General features: G+C 41.3%; 1 protein-coding gene across 7 annotated transcripts in view; it reads right to left on the reverse strand.

The window, feature by feature from the left end:
• Positions 1 to 15,939, reverse strand: part of larp1 (La ribonucleoprotein 1, translational regulator) — a 43,724-nt gene extending 27,785 nt beyond the window's left edge. For 3 of the 7 annotated variants that reach the window (XM_027273270.1, XM_027273268.1, XM_027273266.1), the window contains exon 1: positions 15,195 to 15,938. In XM_027273270.1, coding sequence (XP_027129071.1) covers positions 15,195 to 15,576 — 382 coding nt within the window. In that variant the 5' untranslated portion in view covers positions 15,577 to 15,938. Of the gene's footprint in view, positions 1 to 15,194 lie in introns of all 7 variants that reach the window. The other 4 variants (XM_027273273.1, XM_027273272.1, XM_027273271.1 and 1 more) reach the window with 4 other exon arrangements.
• Positions 15,940 to 18,810: the final 2,871 nt, after the last annotated feature.

An 18,810-nucleotide genomic window follows, 5' to 3' on the forward strand; every position in this document is an offset into this window, starting at 1 on the left:
AGAGGAGCAGTGTGGTAGATTAGTGCAAGTACAGCATCTATACTGCATGTTTTCTTCCTCGAAATCCTAAAAGCTGTGACCAACTGGAGGTCACGTTTGCAGTGAGCATGACTGTACAACCACACTGAGAACAAGAACTGTACAGAAGTGACGAAGGCTCTAAAAAGGTAGCAGTTACTAGATGGAAATGTTCTCCGTGTGCACAGAGCGACCCACGAAAAACTTGGCAAGACACCAAACTCCCAGGCAACCACGAGAGAGCTGCCCTCAACAACGTTTATTGACTGTGCTCGACAGAGGTTCCTCTTGAATCTCAAGGTTTTCATATTATTTGTGAAAAGAAACCAAAACTGTATATTATACATTTTATACCATCTGTGTTTTTGTTTTTTGCTCAAGTTGGACACATTATGTTGAGAAGGACTTAAAATGACACAGCAATTCTTATCAGGGCTAAATACATGCTAGGTAGTTGCAAAAGCACCGTCAGATTCACAATGGACAGTTTAAAAAAAACAGAACTAGAGATCTTCCTTGTCAAAACCTGATAACTACATTACCCAGAATGCAACTGACCTGCTGATTTAACATTTCTACCACCGCTAGTCAACGCCAGAAATTCCAGAGGAACGCAGTAATGTTACAATTTAAATGAAGCACGCTAACATAGCATTAGCCTACCTGCTAAGTGAAAGTTGGAACAGAATCCTCTGTAACATCATCGCTAATAATTCAGCCAGCGGTGGAAATAAATATACTTGGAAACGCTTAAAAAAAGGCAACAACCAAGCAGTCATGAGAGTCTTCCCTCTTTTCGTCTAATAACATTAAAAGCGTCAGGACAGAAAGATACTGTTCATTTCTGTAGCATCCCAACAATGACACTTTACAGACACTTAAACTGAGAGTGAAATTAGTTATCGGGAACATCCCTAACAGTGACTAATGTAGGAGTGACTCTGCATTTCTTCTTCTTTCTATTTGACAGAGATTTATCACACTTCACGCCGCTGGTTTCACTTTTAAATTTAGACCAGGCTCCAATTCAGAACCGGTTCTTGCTACCGAACAAGACAAGCTTAATCTTGTGCTTCTCGTGTCTATTAGCGACTCTGGTATCTCACAAATGCGACTTACGTGATTTACTCGCCATGACCTCTGAACTTTAAACTTGATGTTGAGAAATGGTTTGACAGAGAATCAACTTCCAGCTTCCAGTTTTGACCTTTGCTTCATTTTGTTTGCTCAACTGTGTCACAGTCGTGTGTCCCCGAGGGATTTTCATCAGAAGCTCTGAGGAAGCTGAAAATCATAACTTCATATTGAGCCCTACAGCAAAGGCAGTCTGCAATATTTGTAACATACCCTGCCATTAAAAGAGGACATATCTGTTTATTAAGGATAGGTTGACAGATTGTCAAATTATAATTAGGTGCCGATTTAGAATTTTTTTTTCCAATAATATGCACCAGTCCACATAGTCCATATGAAATTTCTAGAGTGCTTTATATCCTGAAATATCCAGAAGTTCAGTTGTCTTGGATCTTGGTACTCTACCTACTTTAAAAGCTTCTTATGAGCCACTGCTGTTTCCAGAGGTTAAACTGAAACTTAACATCTCACACTCAGCATGCATAATGGTGCTTATCCTATTCATGGCTAATGATACCACGTGAACTTACCATTCAGACAAAAAAAAGAGGCCTCAGTATTCACATAGAAAGAGAATCCTGGTTCAAGTTAAATTGTCCAATGGTGGTCAAGTCTGCAAGTCGTCTTCCCGGGGTTTTAGTAAACAGGAGCATTAGCCGACCTGGACCTCTGACCATGACCAGGGTTAAGACATTTTTCTTCTGGCAGCTTTGGATAGATTAAAAATAAACCATAAAACTAGCAAAACAAATTCATCAGGTAAATGTGTCATTTTAATTTCCACACATCAAAAATACAAAAAATGATGGAGAATCGTTTGATGGTTGCTCGTGTTAGTGAAGTCAATCTACATAAAATGTTTGCGTCAAGTTCAATTTTGGTGGTCAACTTTAACCAACAGCAATCATCTTAACCGTGCTGGCCATCGAAGAAAATGGCTGATGCCATTATAGCTTATTATTTTAGACCGTACATTTTTTTTTAAACCCACTTTGGTTGGGGCATAAACTGCTCTACTAACGAGGAACGGTTTGCAGACCTGCAGATTCTGTAAACTTAAAGCCTGTTAGCTAAGAGCTTCAATCAAGACCATGCAGGTCAATTTCATTGTGCAACTTGCCACCACAAACTGATGGAACAGAAAACATATGCCTCCTTTTATACTTCCACTAACTAGTCACAACAAATTACAGGCAAAAGCGTATCGAGTAAAGTCCTCTTTACAAGGAGTTCACAACATTATGTGAAAACAGCCATATCCGAACCATGCAAACGACTAAAACTCCTGATCTCCTCTCAGCAGCCCATCGTAGATACTTTAGCTGGGTGCAACAACTTAGTGCTAAATCAAGTCAAGGAATCAGCATGAATTCCTCAGGTATTTATCCACTCTGATCTGCTTAGTTTGTGAGGTGTGAACAACAGTAGCTTACAGTGCAGGACAGAGCATGTTTTAACAAGCATACGCACACACTTGAGGGTCAGACTTACAGTGCGACCATCAAACATTTCCAGCAAGGCACTGAAATTCAGAGTTCCTTTTGATATCACTGTATTGATTTCCTCTGACACAGTTTTTGAATACCTATCACAGGAAGTGATAGGATGAAACGCTTAGTCATGAGTCTTTCTGCCTCATCACCATGACAAGGCTCTCAACACGGCATCAGAGTAACATCAGGAGTAGCATCATTTTTAAATTCTTAAAGTTCATGATTTTTTTACCAGCTAAAGCTGGCAGCGTGGCTCTAAAGATGGCAAAGTCTGACCAAATTTTGGTCCAATATGAAATATCTCAACTATTGGATGGAATGCCATGAATTTGTATTCCAACAATCATGCACCATGGTTTGAAGCGCAATATCTGTGGCACTGGCCGCCGCCATGTTGGTAGTCCTGCCTCTTGGCAAAGACCAGCAAAAAGGTTATTCATCAGTGGACCTAAGGTGAGTTGAATGAAGTTTGTGTCATGAACGGGGAAATTAGCTACAGAGACAATGCCGTTTTTTTTCTTTTACATGGGGGGATGTGGAGATTGACTTGTTCTGTAGCCAGCCTCAATTGGCCGTTCAAGGAACTGCAGTTTTTGGCACATTCAACGCTGTTGAGATGAAACGGAAAGTCAGTTCTTCTCATTTGAAGTTAAATGTGTGAAATTGTTTGTCTGCAACACAAAACTTAAAGTTTTTGATGGGTTCATACAATCAAACTGACTTTGAAACCACTTCTGAGAAACTAAAGCAGAACACTACTGGTCAGGACCTCATGCATGCATCCATGCTGACTGGTTTCCTCTTCCAAAAATTGTTTCAGACTCATAATTGAAATCAATAGCCCTTTACGAGTGGACAAGTCACTGGAGCAGTTAAATGACTCTGGACAAACACCGATTGTTAAATGATAAACACAGGTTTGTCAAGCTCTGCCGCATTCTGCGGATCAGCTGAGCCGTGCGCCACGATTCCCTCCACTAAGGGCAAGCAGGCATCACTCACAGGGCTGCTCAGTGTTCGGCGCGTATCAGATGATAGTTTAAGGTCAGATGAGCGTCTCCTAGGGCAGCGATGGCTGCCTAACTATAAGCTGTCGCTCCCCAGGCAGTCACATGGTCAGCAGTGCATTCAGACAAGACGTTCTCTTCAAGAAGTCTGCTTCTCTTGGGCTTTAAATGCTCTCCAAGTAATGTAAGTAACAGTTTTATTGCAGTTTGACTTTCAATGTAACCATTATCCCTTAAAAAAAAAAATTGAATAAAAAGGTGGCTTATTTAGTGCCCTACTGCAAAGTGCAGGTATAACTTGCTACTTTATTATATTATAGTATTTAGCGACACTGCGAGCATTTTAACTCGATTATAGAGCCATATTTTGATCAATTAGTTATCAGTCAGATCACTTAGACACCACAATAGATGATTACATTTTTAGTCTCTGAATTTCTGTTGCCGATGGCGCTGATAGTTTCATGAGGTCATTTGTTCTGTGCAACAAGCGTGAAAGCACCTTGAGATCAGTCTGACTCGACAGGTAGGATGGGTGTTATCTAAGCGTTATGTGCTCAACTGTACAAGAGCGCTGATAACTGTTATATTCTCTAAAACTCAAGGACGGCTCAGGTGTGTGTGTGTGTGTGTGTGTGTGTAAGCGTGCTGCAGAGACACATGAGTAAATATCAAAGGAACATATGGATGAAAATGGATGAGCGAATACGTGGATGGTTGGAGATCGGTTTCAATAAACCATGATCTCTATTATATTATATTTTATTTATTCTATATATATATATATATATATATATATTATATATATATATTATATATATATCTATATATATATATATATATATATATATATATATCACCTGAAATGTTAAAACTAAATCCAACATGGTGAAGCTGTTGAGGCTAAAAACTACCAGTAAATCTCTGCTGCCTCACATGACCCGTCGCTCTCCTGCGGTACTTGCAGGTGTATGCAAGCTCACACCTGCAAGAGAAAGTCATAATAATTCAACACACGGTTCTCATATTTTCTCTGCGCTGAATGAAACTCTCCATTTCTGTAGCTTTCGAACAAAGACGTAAATATAGGCCACATAAGCTCCCTCCTGACTGCCTTGTTTGACCAGTAACTGTATCACTCCAGTGAAATTTTGAATAAACAAAACAAACGGCGGATCGGGCTGGATCAGCTGAACCTGAAATACGACCTGACACACGGACACAACGGCAGCATACAAACACACCAACAATGCAGCGCTGACTTAGTCCACACCAGCGCAACCTAAAACCATCTTTAAGTAAGTTTGAAACTAAATCATTTGAAGGCGTTGTGTTTGTGTGCATAACGGCACGATAACTGAATGCATGTTGATTTTATTTAAGTCATTTATTTGTTACCAAAAAAAAAACCACTGATGACATCAGATCAGTTAACACTTGCTAGCAGATGAGTGAATCCTAAAATACACTTGTTTGCGTTCTTACGAGTTTCCATTTGCGTTCAGTAGAGAGATAAGTGCAGGATGCATTTAGCCTAGCTTAGCAAAAAGACTGGAGACAAGGGGAAACTGTTAGCATATGCCATAACAAACGGAAAGAAAAAACCGCCTAGCAACAGCTTCAAAATCAGTAACAAGCATTATGCAAGAATCACCTAGGCTTCGTTAGAGTGAGCACACCGATGGTACGCTAAGCGCAACATCTCAAATTATGTTCATGTTACACAAGATATAAGCTGAGAAGTTTCTAAAAGACATGTTTGACAAAGCTAGGCCAGCAGTTTTATTAATACTACCCTGGGCTAAACGTTTCCTGGATCAATCTCAAACCATAAACAAAAAGATGAAACTAACTGTCATTTAATTAAAGTACTCATTTGACTCCAAATACACTGTGAGAGAGTGGCTAAATATCACAGATCTAGACGTATTGTGTTAAAAATGGTAAAATATCATAGAAGTGTACTTAAGAAATTACTACTCGGCTGCCATCAAACCAAAACAATGAGCTGAAAGATGCTAAAAATCTAAAAACCAGAGGGAACTACAGAATTGGTGAACAGCTCACTGTGAGTTCATCACTACATGTAATTCAAACTTCAAATATACAAGTCATGTGATTAACTAATACAAATATTAAGTAGAGATGCCAATTTAATTTGTACTCTTAATTCATACTTTTATCCATGCGGTTACAATTTAAAATACTGCAGATCTGACAATTATTGTGGTTGTATAAAGGTCTTATTTAATTTATCTTTAGCTCCGGTGGACAAGGTGAAAAATTCAACCATCTTTTCTCTGTCAGCGTCTTACAATTCACTCCTGGGTTTATTCCCTATGTCTCTCTTCACAGCACCCGGAGCCAGTTGTTGCAGCCTGACTGCCAGAGGCTACCATTAACATTAGCCACAACCAACCACCGCCTGTTCACATTAACCATTACCTCTCTGTCTGTCCAATGCTGTTAGTTTAATTCATTTAGTTTTAAACGCACCGTGTGTGATCGGTTTTCATGCTCAAAATGTTTTACGGGTACATTTTGGATTAAGATAGCACCTATCTTCTTCATCTTTTCCATTTACTATCCAACAGACGCAGTGTCCCTCTCTTTTTTCTCAGAAAAAAAAAATAAAAAGGAAAAAAGTACACACATCAGGTGGAGTCCAAAGACAAATTCCCATGGGTTCTTGCAGCACACAACAGTGACGATACCTGCTCCAAAACCCACAGGGTATTGGTGGTGAATCCTATAAATAAACCTTGTGCCACGTCGGCTCTGCAGTCTTAGATAAACACAGTGGTAGTGTTGGGAAACAGGCCCAGTCACAACCAGATGCTGGGACTTTTTGTTGGCCATGGCGAGTATGTTTCTCTCTACTACCACATGTATTGTATCATCACTCTGAGGTCATATTATATTTGAAAGATGTACTTGTTCGAGGGGAGTCTTTTCTGGGATTTCCCAGTTACTGTGGAAAGTTATTGGGGGAAAGCAGCAAAAAGCCAAACGTCTAACAGGGAAAGCTCTTATTATGAACACACATATTTGAACCTGAAGACAGATTTCAAGTCTCTCTGTATGAATTAAGTGAGAAACACAAGCAGGACTTGTTAGGATGCTCAAAAGACACACAACTGTTCATTACAAGGAAACAGGAACTGAATCAGGTGGTGTGATAACTACCCTCAAAATCTAAATAAATGCTTCATCAGTGTAAAACTTGATCAGCTTTGTCTGAACCACATTTGGAGTCTGACTGTCACACATGCACAGCACGGCAGACTGACGACAGAGGGAAGCCTGCAAGGGCCAAATATGGAGGAAACGACGGTCAGAGTATTCGCCGGCAGACCACCCGACTGTGCCACGGACACGTCAGAGACTCTCCCCGGCGTCACATGATCAGTGTGGTGACATCACCTCTTACACAGTCACAGGCTCATATAGCAGAGGGCCGGGGAGGAGGCGTCTGCGAGCGGCAGCAGAGCACCTTTCATCACAGGCGAGTGACCGCCACAATTTTTCACCTGACATCACAAATGCTGAACTCAAAACTGTTTAGCTTTGCATCCAAACTCACGGCACAAATCCCAACATCTATTTCGGGATGCTTCTCTGCAAAACATATTTCAGCTCCAGTGAGTTGCTGGGAGCTTGGACTAAACAGCTGCTTCTTGTCCTGCCGGGGAGCTAAAACATTATGACAACTGTTTATTAATGACTCGTGATTTTAACTACTGACAGAACAGCTTAAAAAATTGTGATTACAAAAAAAGGCATACTAGGGCAGTGTGACTGGTTTTCCACATGGCAGCACAGAGAGACGTTTCACACTCACATAATTGCAGTATGTTGATATTTTGTTGTATAGACCAATTGTTAGCAAAAAAGGAGAACCACTACTAAGTTCTGCTAACTCATATTTCCTGAGTTGCTTCACAATAAAAGCATTCAGCTGTGTTTGCTGGGATAAAGTAAAAGCCGGTACACAGAGAGCATGAACAAGTGAGTCACTCACAATATACAAAAAGTACAAAGAGCTGAACACAGAGCTGATTTACAACTTTCTCTCTGGTCACAGACACAGCCTAGGTTTCGTTACAGGTCGGCCTCGGTCAGCCGGGCTACCACAACAGTGCAGGTGGATGCAATTGTCCGCTGCAGTGGAGCCGCATGTGTTCACACTTGGAGCAGCATATAGCAACAAGAGCCAGATATGCTCTTGTCCCTGGAAAAAAAAAAATGCTCAAAGTTGACTCTGCAGCTTTTTGCTGTTGACACTGATTAAAAAACATTTCATGGTGGCAGGAACTACTAGTTTGAAGTGAATGCACAGACTCTCGCCTCGCCTGGAAGCAGAGCGCGTGTCTCAAATGAGCTCCCAGGATTAAAGTGTGGTGCATTTTATTTTCGATTTCCTAGAATCCTAAATTCACCTCATATGTCTCAAATGTTCTCATTTATGAGAGTAAAATCCACTATCTGGTCAACAAGCTGCAGCTGTTTTATTTGAGGTTTAGAATGACTCATCCTCCACTCCATTCACCGCACACAGGTACACGCACACTAAACAGTTTAGTCTGCAGTAGTAGACACTAATCACACTGAAATATGTGACATGTTTCTCTCGTGACCCACCCTGATCAGTAATGCACATTTTCACTCCACTAACTGGACACATCTTTGATGCAAGCGGTCCACACCCTGGGCGACTGACTGCGCTGCCGAGCCTCCGTGGGGAGGGATGTGCCACTATCATCGAGTCCAGACACAACTCCGAGACAGATAAAGCAGCTTAAAGTTGGGTGGATGTAGAAGTGGAGGACGGTGGGTACAAGAAACACCAGGCTGCTAACTAGCTTAGCATTTCCACGAGTTCACCTTCAGTGTTTGATAAATGTATTGAAATCATGAGCGATTATATGAATAAGAGTCAATTATCAGAGTGATTCTCGAATATCTAGGATTGCAATTGAGAATTATTTATCATCAATTAATCTGTCGATTTTAATGAATGATTATGTCTATTATTTGTAATATAATAAAGTCTTTGGATGGTTTTAAAGCTGCCCACGAAATGCCAAAACGCTTGGTCAACGTGTTCAAACAAGTTGCAATAACATGGGCTCAAAGCAAAGTGACTGATTACAGATCGGTTTATTCTTTTAGATGATAGTTTTGTTTCCAATGTTTCCATGGTAACAGCAAACAGGGATTCCTTACACATACATATACACGTACCCTTAATGCCCATCGAAGAGGTTTGAGTGAAATATTAAACCCATAACTGTTCCATCAAACTTCAGTCTGACATATTAAGAATCTTTAAGAACTTTAGGCTCTCCAATAGAATTTAAAATAAAGCATCCAACGAAAGAAACTTTGGGATGTTCAGATGTAGAACTTATACATTAACCCGGCAAACATGAAGACGACATCCTTTCCACAGGCTGACCAATCAGCTGAGCTCACATCAACAACGTAAACACCCATTTAAAAAAATCAGCAACAGTAGTTTTCCCCCCTTTTACGTGACAACGCTCCTGCCAGGTTCGTGACCTTTTGCCGGGTCCCGATGCCTCGTAAAAACCCGGCTACAAACATCACATCCCCTGAGGTGTCTGATGACAGAAGGCGGGGGGGTCAGCCTCTTCAACAAAGAGGACAAGAGTCGCAGAGCAGGGACAAATGTGAGAGACGAGTGAGACGAGAGACGAGATGCCAGTGCTAGTTTTAACACAGACCGCCTCCACTCCACTCCACAACTTCATTTAGAGTCGGGAAGAAATACATGGCAACACGTTAATTCCACATTGGAGTTTTATAAACCATGTTGATATCAATTACAAGTGCTAAACATATCTGGTTACAGCAGTGTTGTCAAACTCCTTATTTTTAAATTTGAAGTTGAAGACACTCCTTCAGGCTGAAAGCCGTTGTTAATTTGTAAATTAGCTAAAAGCCATGTTGTGTAAAGGTTTCAATCCCTTTCCACCCAAACTGAAAGGGCTTCATTTGCAAGTGTTAATCGAGGTGCACATGCTAAAGGAATGCTAATGCTTTGAGGCGAACCTACATTTACATTTACATTTATTCATTTGGCACACCTGCCAGTCATTCCAGACTCCCTAACAATAGGAGGGGGTCACACACCTCAGCTACAGGACGGCATTACTCGGCTGCATTCTTCACAACAGCAAAAGAAAAAATGGACTTTTGTACTTGGTTTCACTTGATACCTCAAACCAAAAAAAAACACAGTGGAATCAGACCACAGTCCGCTGCCCTCGTTTACCACCCTATGTCCATGACAACGTCTACATATTCAAAAAGGTTGAGCTGGTTCTATACCAGAAAAGTCTGCCGCAAAATGTAATCAGTTACGTTTATGTCATGAGTTTATTAAGCCGATCGTTTTGAAACTTCTCGTCTTGGCACAATGCAAAGAACAAGACTACGAGGATCTCTACTCGGTGCGTTCATGCGCACGTGTGCTTCTGCGACGTTTACAGGAGCTACATTACACATTGCTGCAGCTCAGGAACACCTCCAGTCCCGCATCAACAGAAACGCTGCATGCACTCATTCACAAAGCATTACAGACGACAACAAGCCAGAGGCCTGTGTGCTCACAGGAACACTGACAGAATACTTTGCTGTTAAAGAGAACAAATTTGGTTATTTTGAAATATAATTCGTCAGGACATTTCTCTCTGACGCTGCATCAGTTTTTTACGTGTTGTAAGTGAAAATAAAGTATAGCTTTGGATCTTTGATTGGGTCTCACACTTGGATGTATCACTCACGTTCAATTGGGTTAGGTCAAATAGATGCAGGTACAGGCCTGGTTTAGTCTTAGCTTAAGGTCACAGCAGAACTTAAACTTGCACTTAACAAATAACTGAGTGTCACAGTTATTTGTTAAGTGCAAGTTTAAATCTCAGAATCATAATTCTGAAATAACTTCTGACACTGACGACACTTTTGAAGCTTGATTATTGCCCGATTTATCATTTCACAACTTTTAAAATGACACACTTATAGAAAGGATGCACTGTATGTCTTATAAGTAGAAAATAAAAATCCAGCCTACTTATAAAAGTCTTTAGGACAACGGTGTGATGAAGCAGGGCGTCACTTCTAATGACTAAAAAAAAAATCTAAAAAATGCAGTGACGCGTGATGAAACAAGTCCATCCTCTAATTCAGCACAACTCTGTCCAAAAATCTCATTCTACTATTCACAGTTTGCCTTCAAACTTGACTTTCTGGTTCATGTTACATCTTCTCACCATTACCTGTAGCAATGCACCAACTCATTGCATTTCTTTTTTGCATGTGGGGCTGCTCTGTTCTTTACCGTCAGTCAAGCAGCAACAGGTGCCACAGCAGGACAGGGAGCTAACTCGCTTAGCCAAAGTGGCTGCATTTTGCTGGCAGTTAGCGGTAATTTCCCTCCATTGGACTGCCTGATCAAATGTACCGTGTTTGTTCTCGTTTGAGGCTAACTGGATTTTGGTACCACCCAAAAACTGTTGTGAGAATCAACTGAAAACTGACGTCTGGGATTGCATTTGCATTGCACAACATCTCACTGAATGAAAGAAATATGTTTAAGAAGTTGGGTGAAAAAAAAAAAAAAAATGAAGCATAGAGGGTTGCTCAATTTAAAAGACACTGGTACTTTTGTTCTGTGGTGACCCATCAGAAGAAGGCAGGCAACACCACAGCTAGCATTTATCACTAATTCACCAAGAAGTCCCTCAGGGGCATAAATACACTGTTAGGGGAACTGAGCTTACTTGTTTGGTAAAGGAATTTAAATTCTGACCCATTAAAATATACAAATTAAATACAAGTCCTGCTGAACCCAAATCGGTTTGACTTAGCGCGATGAATTCATTCATGCTTGCCTGGCTGCATTACTGACATTCAGTTCTTGTGGAAGAAAACGTAGAGGAGTTGAATAAAGGCCAAAATGTGTGAAAACAAACAACGCGTTCACTGCTGCACAGACGGTCACATGACCAATCACCAACAGAACAGCGATTTAGCTAAAAAGGCCAGAAATTACCCTACGGTCTGGCCCGGCAATGGTGCTCATGTGGTGCGGCAGGACAGGAAGTAGTATAGATGCGGCCTGGAGCGCAAGTTGCGTTAGCTTGCAGGCAAGCGAGGCTTAACGACAGCAATCCATCAAGCCGTAAATTATGCAGCATCGTTACCACATCGTCACGACAGGTAAGATGCAATATTTCCAGAATGGGAAAGGAAAGGAAATCTGTGACCAGAAGTAGCACTATTGAGCGATGTTTTGGGGTGGTGGGTCCCAGTTTTGTTCGTATTGTGCACAAGCACCTTGATGTACATTCCCGCCGCACGTGGCAGTAACACACAACACAGAGTACAACAGATCTGCGAGTGTTTCACGAGGAGGGGAAATGTATTTAACACACGTGTGACAGACCCTGAACGGAACCATAACTTTGTTAGTTTACATGAAAACTCCACAGGGCACCTTTAAGTCTGTGGGCAGTACGTTTTAACAGAACAGCTTGTTGTTGCATACCAGAGAGTCTATGGTGGTTTTTGGTGACAGCAGAATGCAGCCACACACACACCCTGGAGACGAGACACTCGCAGTCATGTTTACTACAGATATGACCAGCAGCCAAACATTAGCGACTCTCTGAAGCTACAACAATCATTGTACTTAAACTATTCTGACGAGATCATGTGGCATCACATAGTTTAAGTGACTTACAAGATCGCTGGTTTCAAACCGTACCTAATCTGCCTCACATTTTCACAGAGAGAGAGAGAGAGAGAGCGCAACGTCACAGGCTCGGATAATTTCCGATAATAACGTCCTCTCTGACCTCTTCGCAGAGAGTTTGCGTTTCAACCCCCAGGACAAAGATTTAGCAAATCAAAGGTCAGGCCAGACAGGGTGAAACTGTATGCTACCCTCATGCCAGCAAAGTGTTAAATGCTCACGATGAGTCAGCTGATGAACATTTAACAAGAGGTGAGTGGTAATATTGCTTTAAGCACTGATGAGTGGGGAGACTGCTGATGACAGGACGTACTACATCTTATTACCGTTATTTATGTAATATTGTCAGGTAGGTTTTAGCTTCATTTTACATATTAATACTGCATGTTTTGTGCATTTTTGTTATGCTTCGTGTTCATGTCTGGTTAACTTGGCTTTGGCACACAAGACACAAATTTAAAGTCACATACTGCAACCTACTCTCACTGTGATCCTGAAACAAGCTGCCCGGGCCTTGGAAACACATTTTCAGCCTTTCAGCGGGTGTTGACGGTCCATGATCTTGATCAAGGACACATGACTGACTAAAGAGTGTTAGTGAACAATCATTTTGACTTAAATCAAACCTTGTCAAACATTATTTTGGACATGAAAGCTGCAACCATCTTCAGAAAAATAACTTTTGAGTAGTGATACACACTCACTAAAAGATCACGCAGATTTTCCTCCCGGCACAGTCACAAAGATTTTATTCCCTGTCTAACATACTGTATGAACTTACCTCCTTATGTGCAATCAGTACACATAGCTTCATATTACAGGGGTCACAAGGTGAGTAAAGGGGTTTGGACAGTCCAGCTTTTTGGTGTTTGAATGCAACATTATAAAAGAAAAGAGGGGGTGGGGGACACTAGCACTACTGCCTGGTTATCTCAACCGCTGGCCCTCAGCCATGTTTACTTGCTGATGTGACAGCCTTTGGAGCACATCCATCCAGTCCACCCAAGGGTACAGCCTGTACCCTGAAGTCTACATTAGTTACACATGTTTCAGCAGGGCAAACAAACCAGCACAGGCAAACAAACAGGACAACACAAATTCCTGCAATCAGAACCATGATGACCTGACTGAGCAACAGCCAAAAAAAAAAAAAAAAACCCACACATGGCAGTGGAGCAGGACACCACGTTGCCTTGACACAGAGCAGAGGAGGGAGCTGTCTCCATGTGATCACTCCACACAGATAATCGCAGTGTTGCTGGTGGTAATCTGGCCTTAAATTTGTAGGAGATCCCTGTGTGTTTATTTTTTTTATGACAACAAATAATTCACAGCCAGGAAGCCATGATGACTCTCAGCAAGTCAGCCTGTTAGCTTCCATGCTAAACAGCATAGCTGGGTGGACAAGCAGACAAGCAGCAACAGATACACAACATGACAACCGGGCGATCAACCACGAAACGACGAAACCTCCTCACACAGACCACATCGAGTTGATATCTGTCTCCAGAGTTTGAACCGATGCAGCCAGCTAACTAGCTAGCTAGCAGCGCCCATGCCTTTCTCTCGGTGGAACACGTGGAGTGAACACGTGACGTCTCACAACAAACCTGCTCCTTTTTTTTTTTAAAGAGATTAAAAACGAGCGGATGCTTTGTGTCGGGGTCGTATTTCAGCGTCGACACTTGGTGTTCGGATGCTTCAAAGCTGACATGTTTGTGACTAAAAGCAGGGGCGGAGGGTAGCAGCCCGGGTTAGCTAAGCTAACATCTGAGTGGGACGGGCTGTGTCGCCGCACTAGGCCAAAGAGGAGTCCGTGTGCTATTGTTAGCCGGCTAAGCTGCTACACAAGACGGCCAAAGCTTTGGCTTGGCTTGGCTTTTTAATTGGCGCAATGCGAGACTTTGGAGGCGGTGTGTCTCGTTAACAGCGTGTGTCGAGCACCGAAAGCCGCGTGTAAACATTAGTAAGCACCCGGTTTAAAGTGTTCGCTACAGTCTGGGAGTGTGTCAGCTAATGTTTGAGTGAATGGGTGGCAGGAGATGAGGCACACAAGGGAGGACGAACACGGTGATGAAGGAGGCTGAAACATACGCTGCTGACTCGCACCGTGACACATTAAAATGCTCTTTGCCCTCCACACAAACAACAACAACAACAACTCGAGCCATTAAAATGAATGCAGCTTGTGTGTGTGATGACAAGCAGAGCTACTTTACAACACAACCATAAAAAAAGGGAGCACCCGAAACTCCTCAAATTATGACGACGCTGAGCACAATGTCATGTTAAATAGACCCAAAGTGACGTAAATACAGCTCAGCTCGAGGTTAAAGGGTTCAACGCGGGCTGTGTCGTGCTAAAAGTTTAAGTAAATAAAGCCTTATGAAGCTATAAAGATGCATTTTAACCCTTTTTATTTTTATAAAAGGGTGTGATCCCCTGTGTAACCAACCACCCATGGGTCCACTCTGAACTCCAAGAATAGCCTTCACCCAGAGGAGAGGAGGGGGTTGCTTTTTTTTTTCTTTACTCCAAATATAACCAGCTTTGCAAAGGGAGCAACAAGAGGGCGACCACAGCCTGGGCTTGTCTGTGCACTCACTCGCCTCTTTTCGGGTTCAATAAATGATTATCTGAACGCGGTGACAGCTGCTCGGTCGTCCCCGTGTGTGAGCACACACCTGGACGGACGGGCAGACACCGACACGACGCCTGACAGCCAGTAAAAAAAATCAACATGTATGGAGGAGGGTTACAAACCGTGGTGTGCTTGTCCATTCACGCTGACCACGGTCACCGCGTTCATTTTCCTAGTCCACGGGTTCACCTTGGGCGGGGGAGCTTCAGTAAACTCCTTTCTGCTTTTAACACCCTCCTCGTTTTGCTTGTCTTCGCTGTCACAGTCTCCTTTGCTCTCCTCTGTCGCCCGTTTGGAGGTTTGCTCCTCCGTTCCGGGGGTCCCTCCCTGCCCGGGGCTGCTGCCGCCGCTGCTGCTCCCCTGGTCGGCGACACCCGTCTGCCGCTTGGCCCCGTCGCCCCGGCCGCCCTCCTCTTCCTCCGGCTCACCGCGGATCACTTTACCGTGCTCCTCCGCTTTGGCTAGCGGGTTGCCGGGCAGGAGAGTCTCCACCTGAGTGGCCATTTCCCACCACCGTCTTTCTTCCCCCCTCAGGATTACCAGTCCTCCCCCCGGCCCGAATTCGTCTTCAATTTCAAGGAAATGTGAAGTTGTTCCGCGGAGTCTGCCGCTCCTCTGTCGCTCCTAGACCAAAAGATCTTCAGTCTAAGACGCAGAGTAGTCAGCGTTGGATTAAAACATATATAAAAATAAAGAAACGTGTCCGAGGGCCTCTCAAGATTACAACCTGAACTCTACCACTAGCAGCAATATGGATGATCCCCACCACGCGATAGAGGGGGCGCGCACGCACGACGTAGAGAGGGGGGGAGAAGCCACGTAAAGCCGGGAGCGCGCTTTTGGGTCAAGTCGAGATGATGCTTTCAGGCTTCCTCCTCGTCATCGTAAAACTTCTTCATTTCCAATTTCGGAAGTCATAAAGTGTCACTTGGTGTGGCGCATTCAAGTGCTTTTGGTAACGAAATGGATCGATGTCACACATACTCTATAAGTAATATGTTACATTTACAGATAAAGTAAAACTGTTGAAATATTAGATAATACTTTTTTTTCTTTTAGTTTAGTTTAGTTTAATTGTTAATTTAATAATTCGTCAGGACATTTCTCTCTGACGCCGCATTTAATTTAAATAATTAGTTGTTAAAAAGAGACATAAAGTGCTATGAATGAAGACTTGGAATAAAATTCAAAACACTGTCATCATAAAGATTAAACAAAAACACATCACTGTTCCAGAAAAGCAAATCTTTACCAGTTGTAGATCAACTTTATCACGTCTTTAATGTGTGATTTGATTAGATTACAGCTTACTGTGTCCTCCTTTGAGGAGGTGATTCATTTCCATAGACATTCAGACACACAAAGGTCTACATAACATGGCTATCAGACTACAACTGACAAGGAAGATCAATTCTTTAATAGCTAGTTACACATTCATCATGTTTGGTGTCTGTTTTCTAGCACCTGTAGGTCTATGTTTGATTTTACATCAATCAATAGATAAAGAAGTATTCAGATAATTTTCTTTAATGAAAGTTTAATAAAAACATGAATGTGAAAATTCCATTTAAAGTAAGCCTTGAATTCTTACTTTGATAAATGTACAGAAGTGTTTACAGCAAATTATACTTCAAGTATCAAAAGTTACTGAGAATAGTACATGCCTGTATGAATTATATCATTGTATTATTATTCTTGATGCATTGACATGTAAACAGCATTTTAATGTTGTAGCTAGTTGACATGAAGGCAGTGTTATTATTATTAATGTTGTATTATATACACACATAATAAATAATTAAGAAAAAATAATATATGATATAAGTAAAGTAGTCTGTAATCTCTTTAAAATGTGTTACTATGTACAGTACTTGTTTCCTTTTTACCAGTCATACAAAAAAGTACTAAGATATGTGTTTTAACTTAAATTAATGTAGTTTTAAGCCAGAAAATATTACATATTTCGGCTATTCAATGTATTTAAATGTGAAGGTCTATGCATGTAAAACATTAAACAATCATGTTATATATAACCCTATTTCACATACTGTTTTTCTAAGATAAATAAGATTTTTCCGGCAAACTTGAATGCAGCGCGGAGTCCTGGATGACGTCGGTCTCGCCCTCTGGATTAGCTCGCAAGTCACAGTTACTCTATTAAATATCTGTCCAAAAAACACAGTGTTTTTACCGTAACTACCAGCTTATAAAACCCCGTGATGATGATTTGGCATTTTCTGTCCATCACTCGAGTATTTAATGTCACTTTGTTTTCTAAAAATCTGACAAAGAAGGTGGGAAAATGCACCTACACTTCTCTTCAGTGTTCCTACACGCTCCCACACGTGTCCACACCGGAGCTGCACGTGTGCGGTCACGCTCTGAGTCCTGTTTTCCAGGAGAAATTTATCTTTTTTTTTTTTTTTCTGAGGCGTTATAAATTCACCATAACAAACTGGGAGTGTGTGGGATTGCATGTATGTGTGTGTGTGTGTGTGTCTGTGTGTGTGTTTGTGTGTGTGTGAGTGAGTGAGTAAGTGTGTGTGGTGTGTCTGTGTAGTGACATCAACGTGTGGCTGAGCATTAAAGGGCATTTTTTTTAGTCAGAGTGGTTCATTATATAATAGCCATAAGAGTGGGACTAACGTGGGGTGTGTTACACTCTGTGTGTGTGTGTGTGTGTGTGTGTGTGTGTGTGTGAAGGAGAGAGACTAAAGAGTGAAAGCATATTTATGTTTGAGAGCGAAAGTTATGGTTTCTGTTGAATGAAGAAGAAATTAAGCGTCACATAGTTTACTGTGACTGTACAGCCACTATTGCTTTTTGTCAGCGGTGCAAGAAGTACTGAGATCTTTTAGTAGAAAGTAAAAGTGGTAAAAGTAGAAATGCTGCTGTGTGAAAATACAACTTTTACAAGTAAAAATCTGGCTTATTTAACTGCATAAGCTCTAGCATCATAGCACAAAAAATAAAGTACTCAGAATCAGGTTCATATACAAGGATTTTGCTTTGGTATTTTGGTGCACAGTAGTAGTATATTAAAAGAAGATAAAAAAGTAAAGAAATCTCATTTAGTCTTTCAATTTCATTTAAACTGTTATTAATAAGAGCTGTACACGTGCAGGGATGTGCAAATAATTGATATGGGAATGTGCAAAAGTTTCCAGCATGGAGTATAAAAATATGTGCTCTGTAGAGATAACATTAGAGTGTGTTAATGTAATGCATTGTGAGATGTGGGTCCTCGTTATGCCGAATGACCCATTTATTTGTTAATTTATGTTTTGTATTAATAATCTGAATATGCAAAGCAACATGGAACTAATGTTGTCAAATAAAAATAAAGTAAAAACTACAATATATCCCACTGGAAGGTTTTAAGAAGCATAAATACTCAAGTGAAGTTTTTCACCATGGACTTATTCATGTTTAACATCATTAACAGAGTAAGTACCAATACAACAAAATATTATTTAGCGTCTGACCGCATTCTATGTATCCAACCAAAAAGTCCAAACAAAGTGCATGTAGATAAATTATCAAATGAATGAATGGACAAAATAAACAATAAAACTAGACAGAAGTGTCTATGATACACACTGTATAAACTATAATAAATGATGCTGTGTGACATTTTAACAACCGGCAGGGGGATTTAAATAACAAGTTGGAACACTCCACAGTCATTAATCATGTTTGCAATTTATATACACTGACTGTGATTGTACAGATGACCTT

Source organism: Larimichthys crocea, chromosome XXII (assembly GCF_000972845.2).
Source record: "Larimichthys crocea isolate SSNF chromosome XXII, L_crocea_2.0, whole genome shotgun sequence".
Lineage (NCBI taxonomy): Eukaryota > Metazoa > Chordata > Actinopteri > Sciaenidae > Larimichthys > Larimichthys crocea.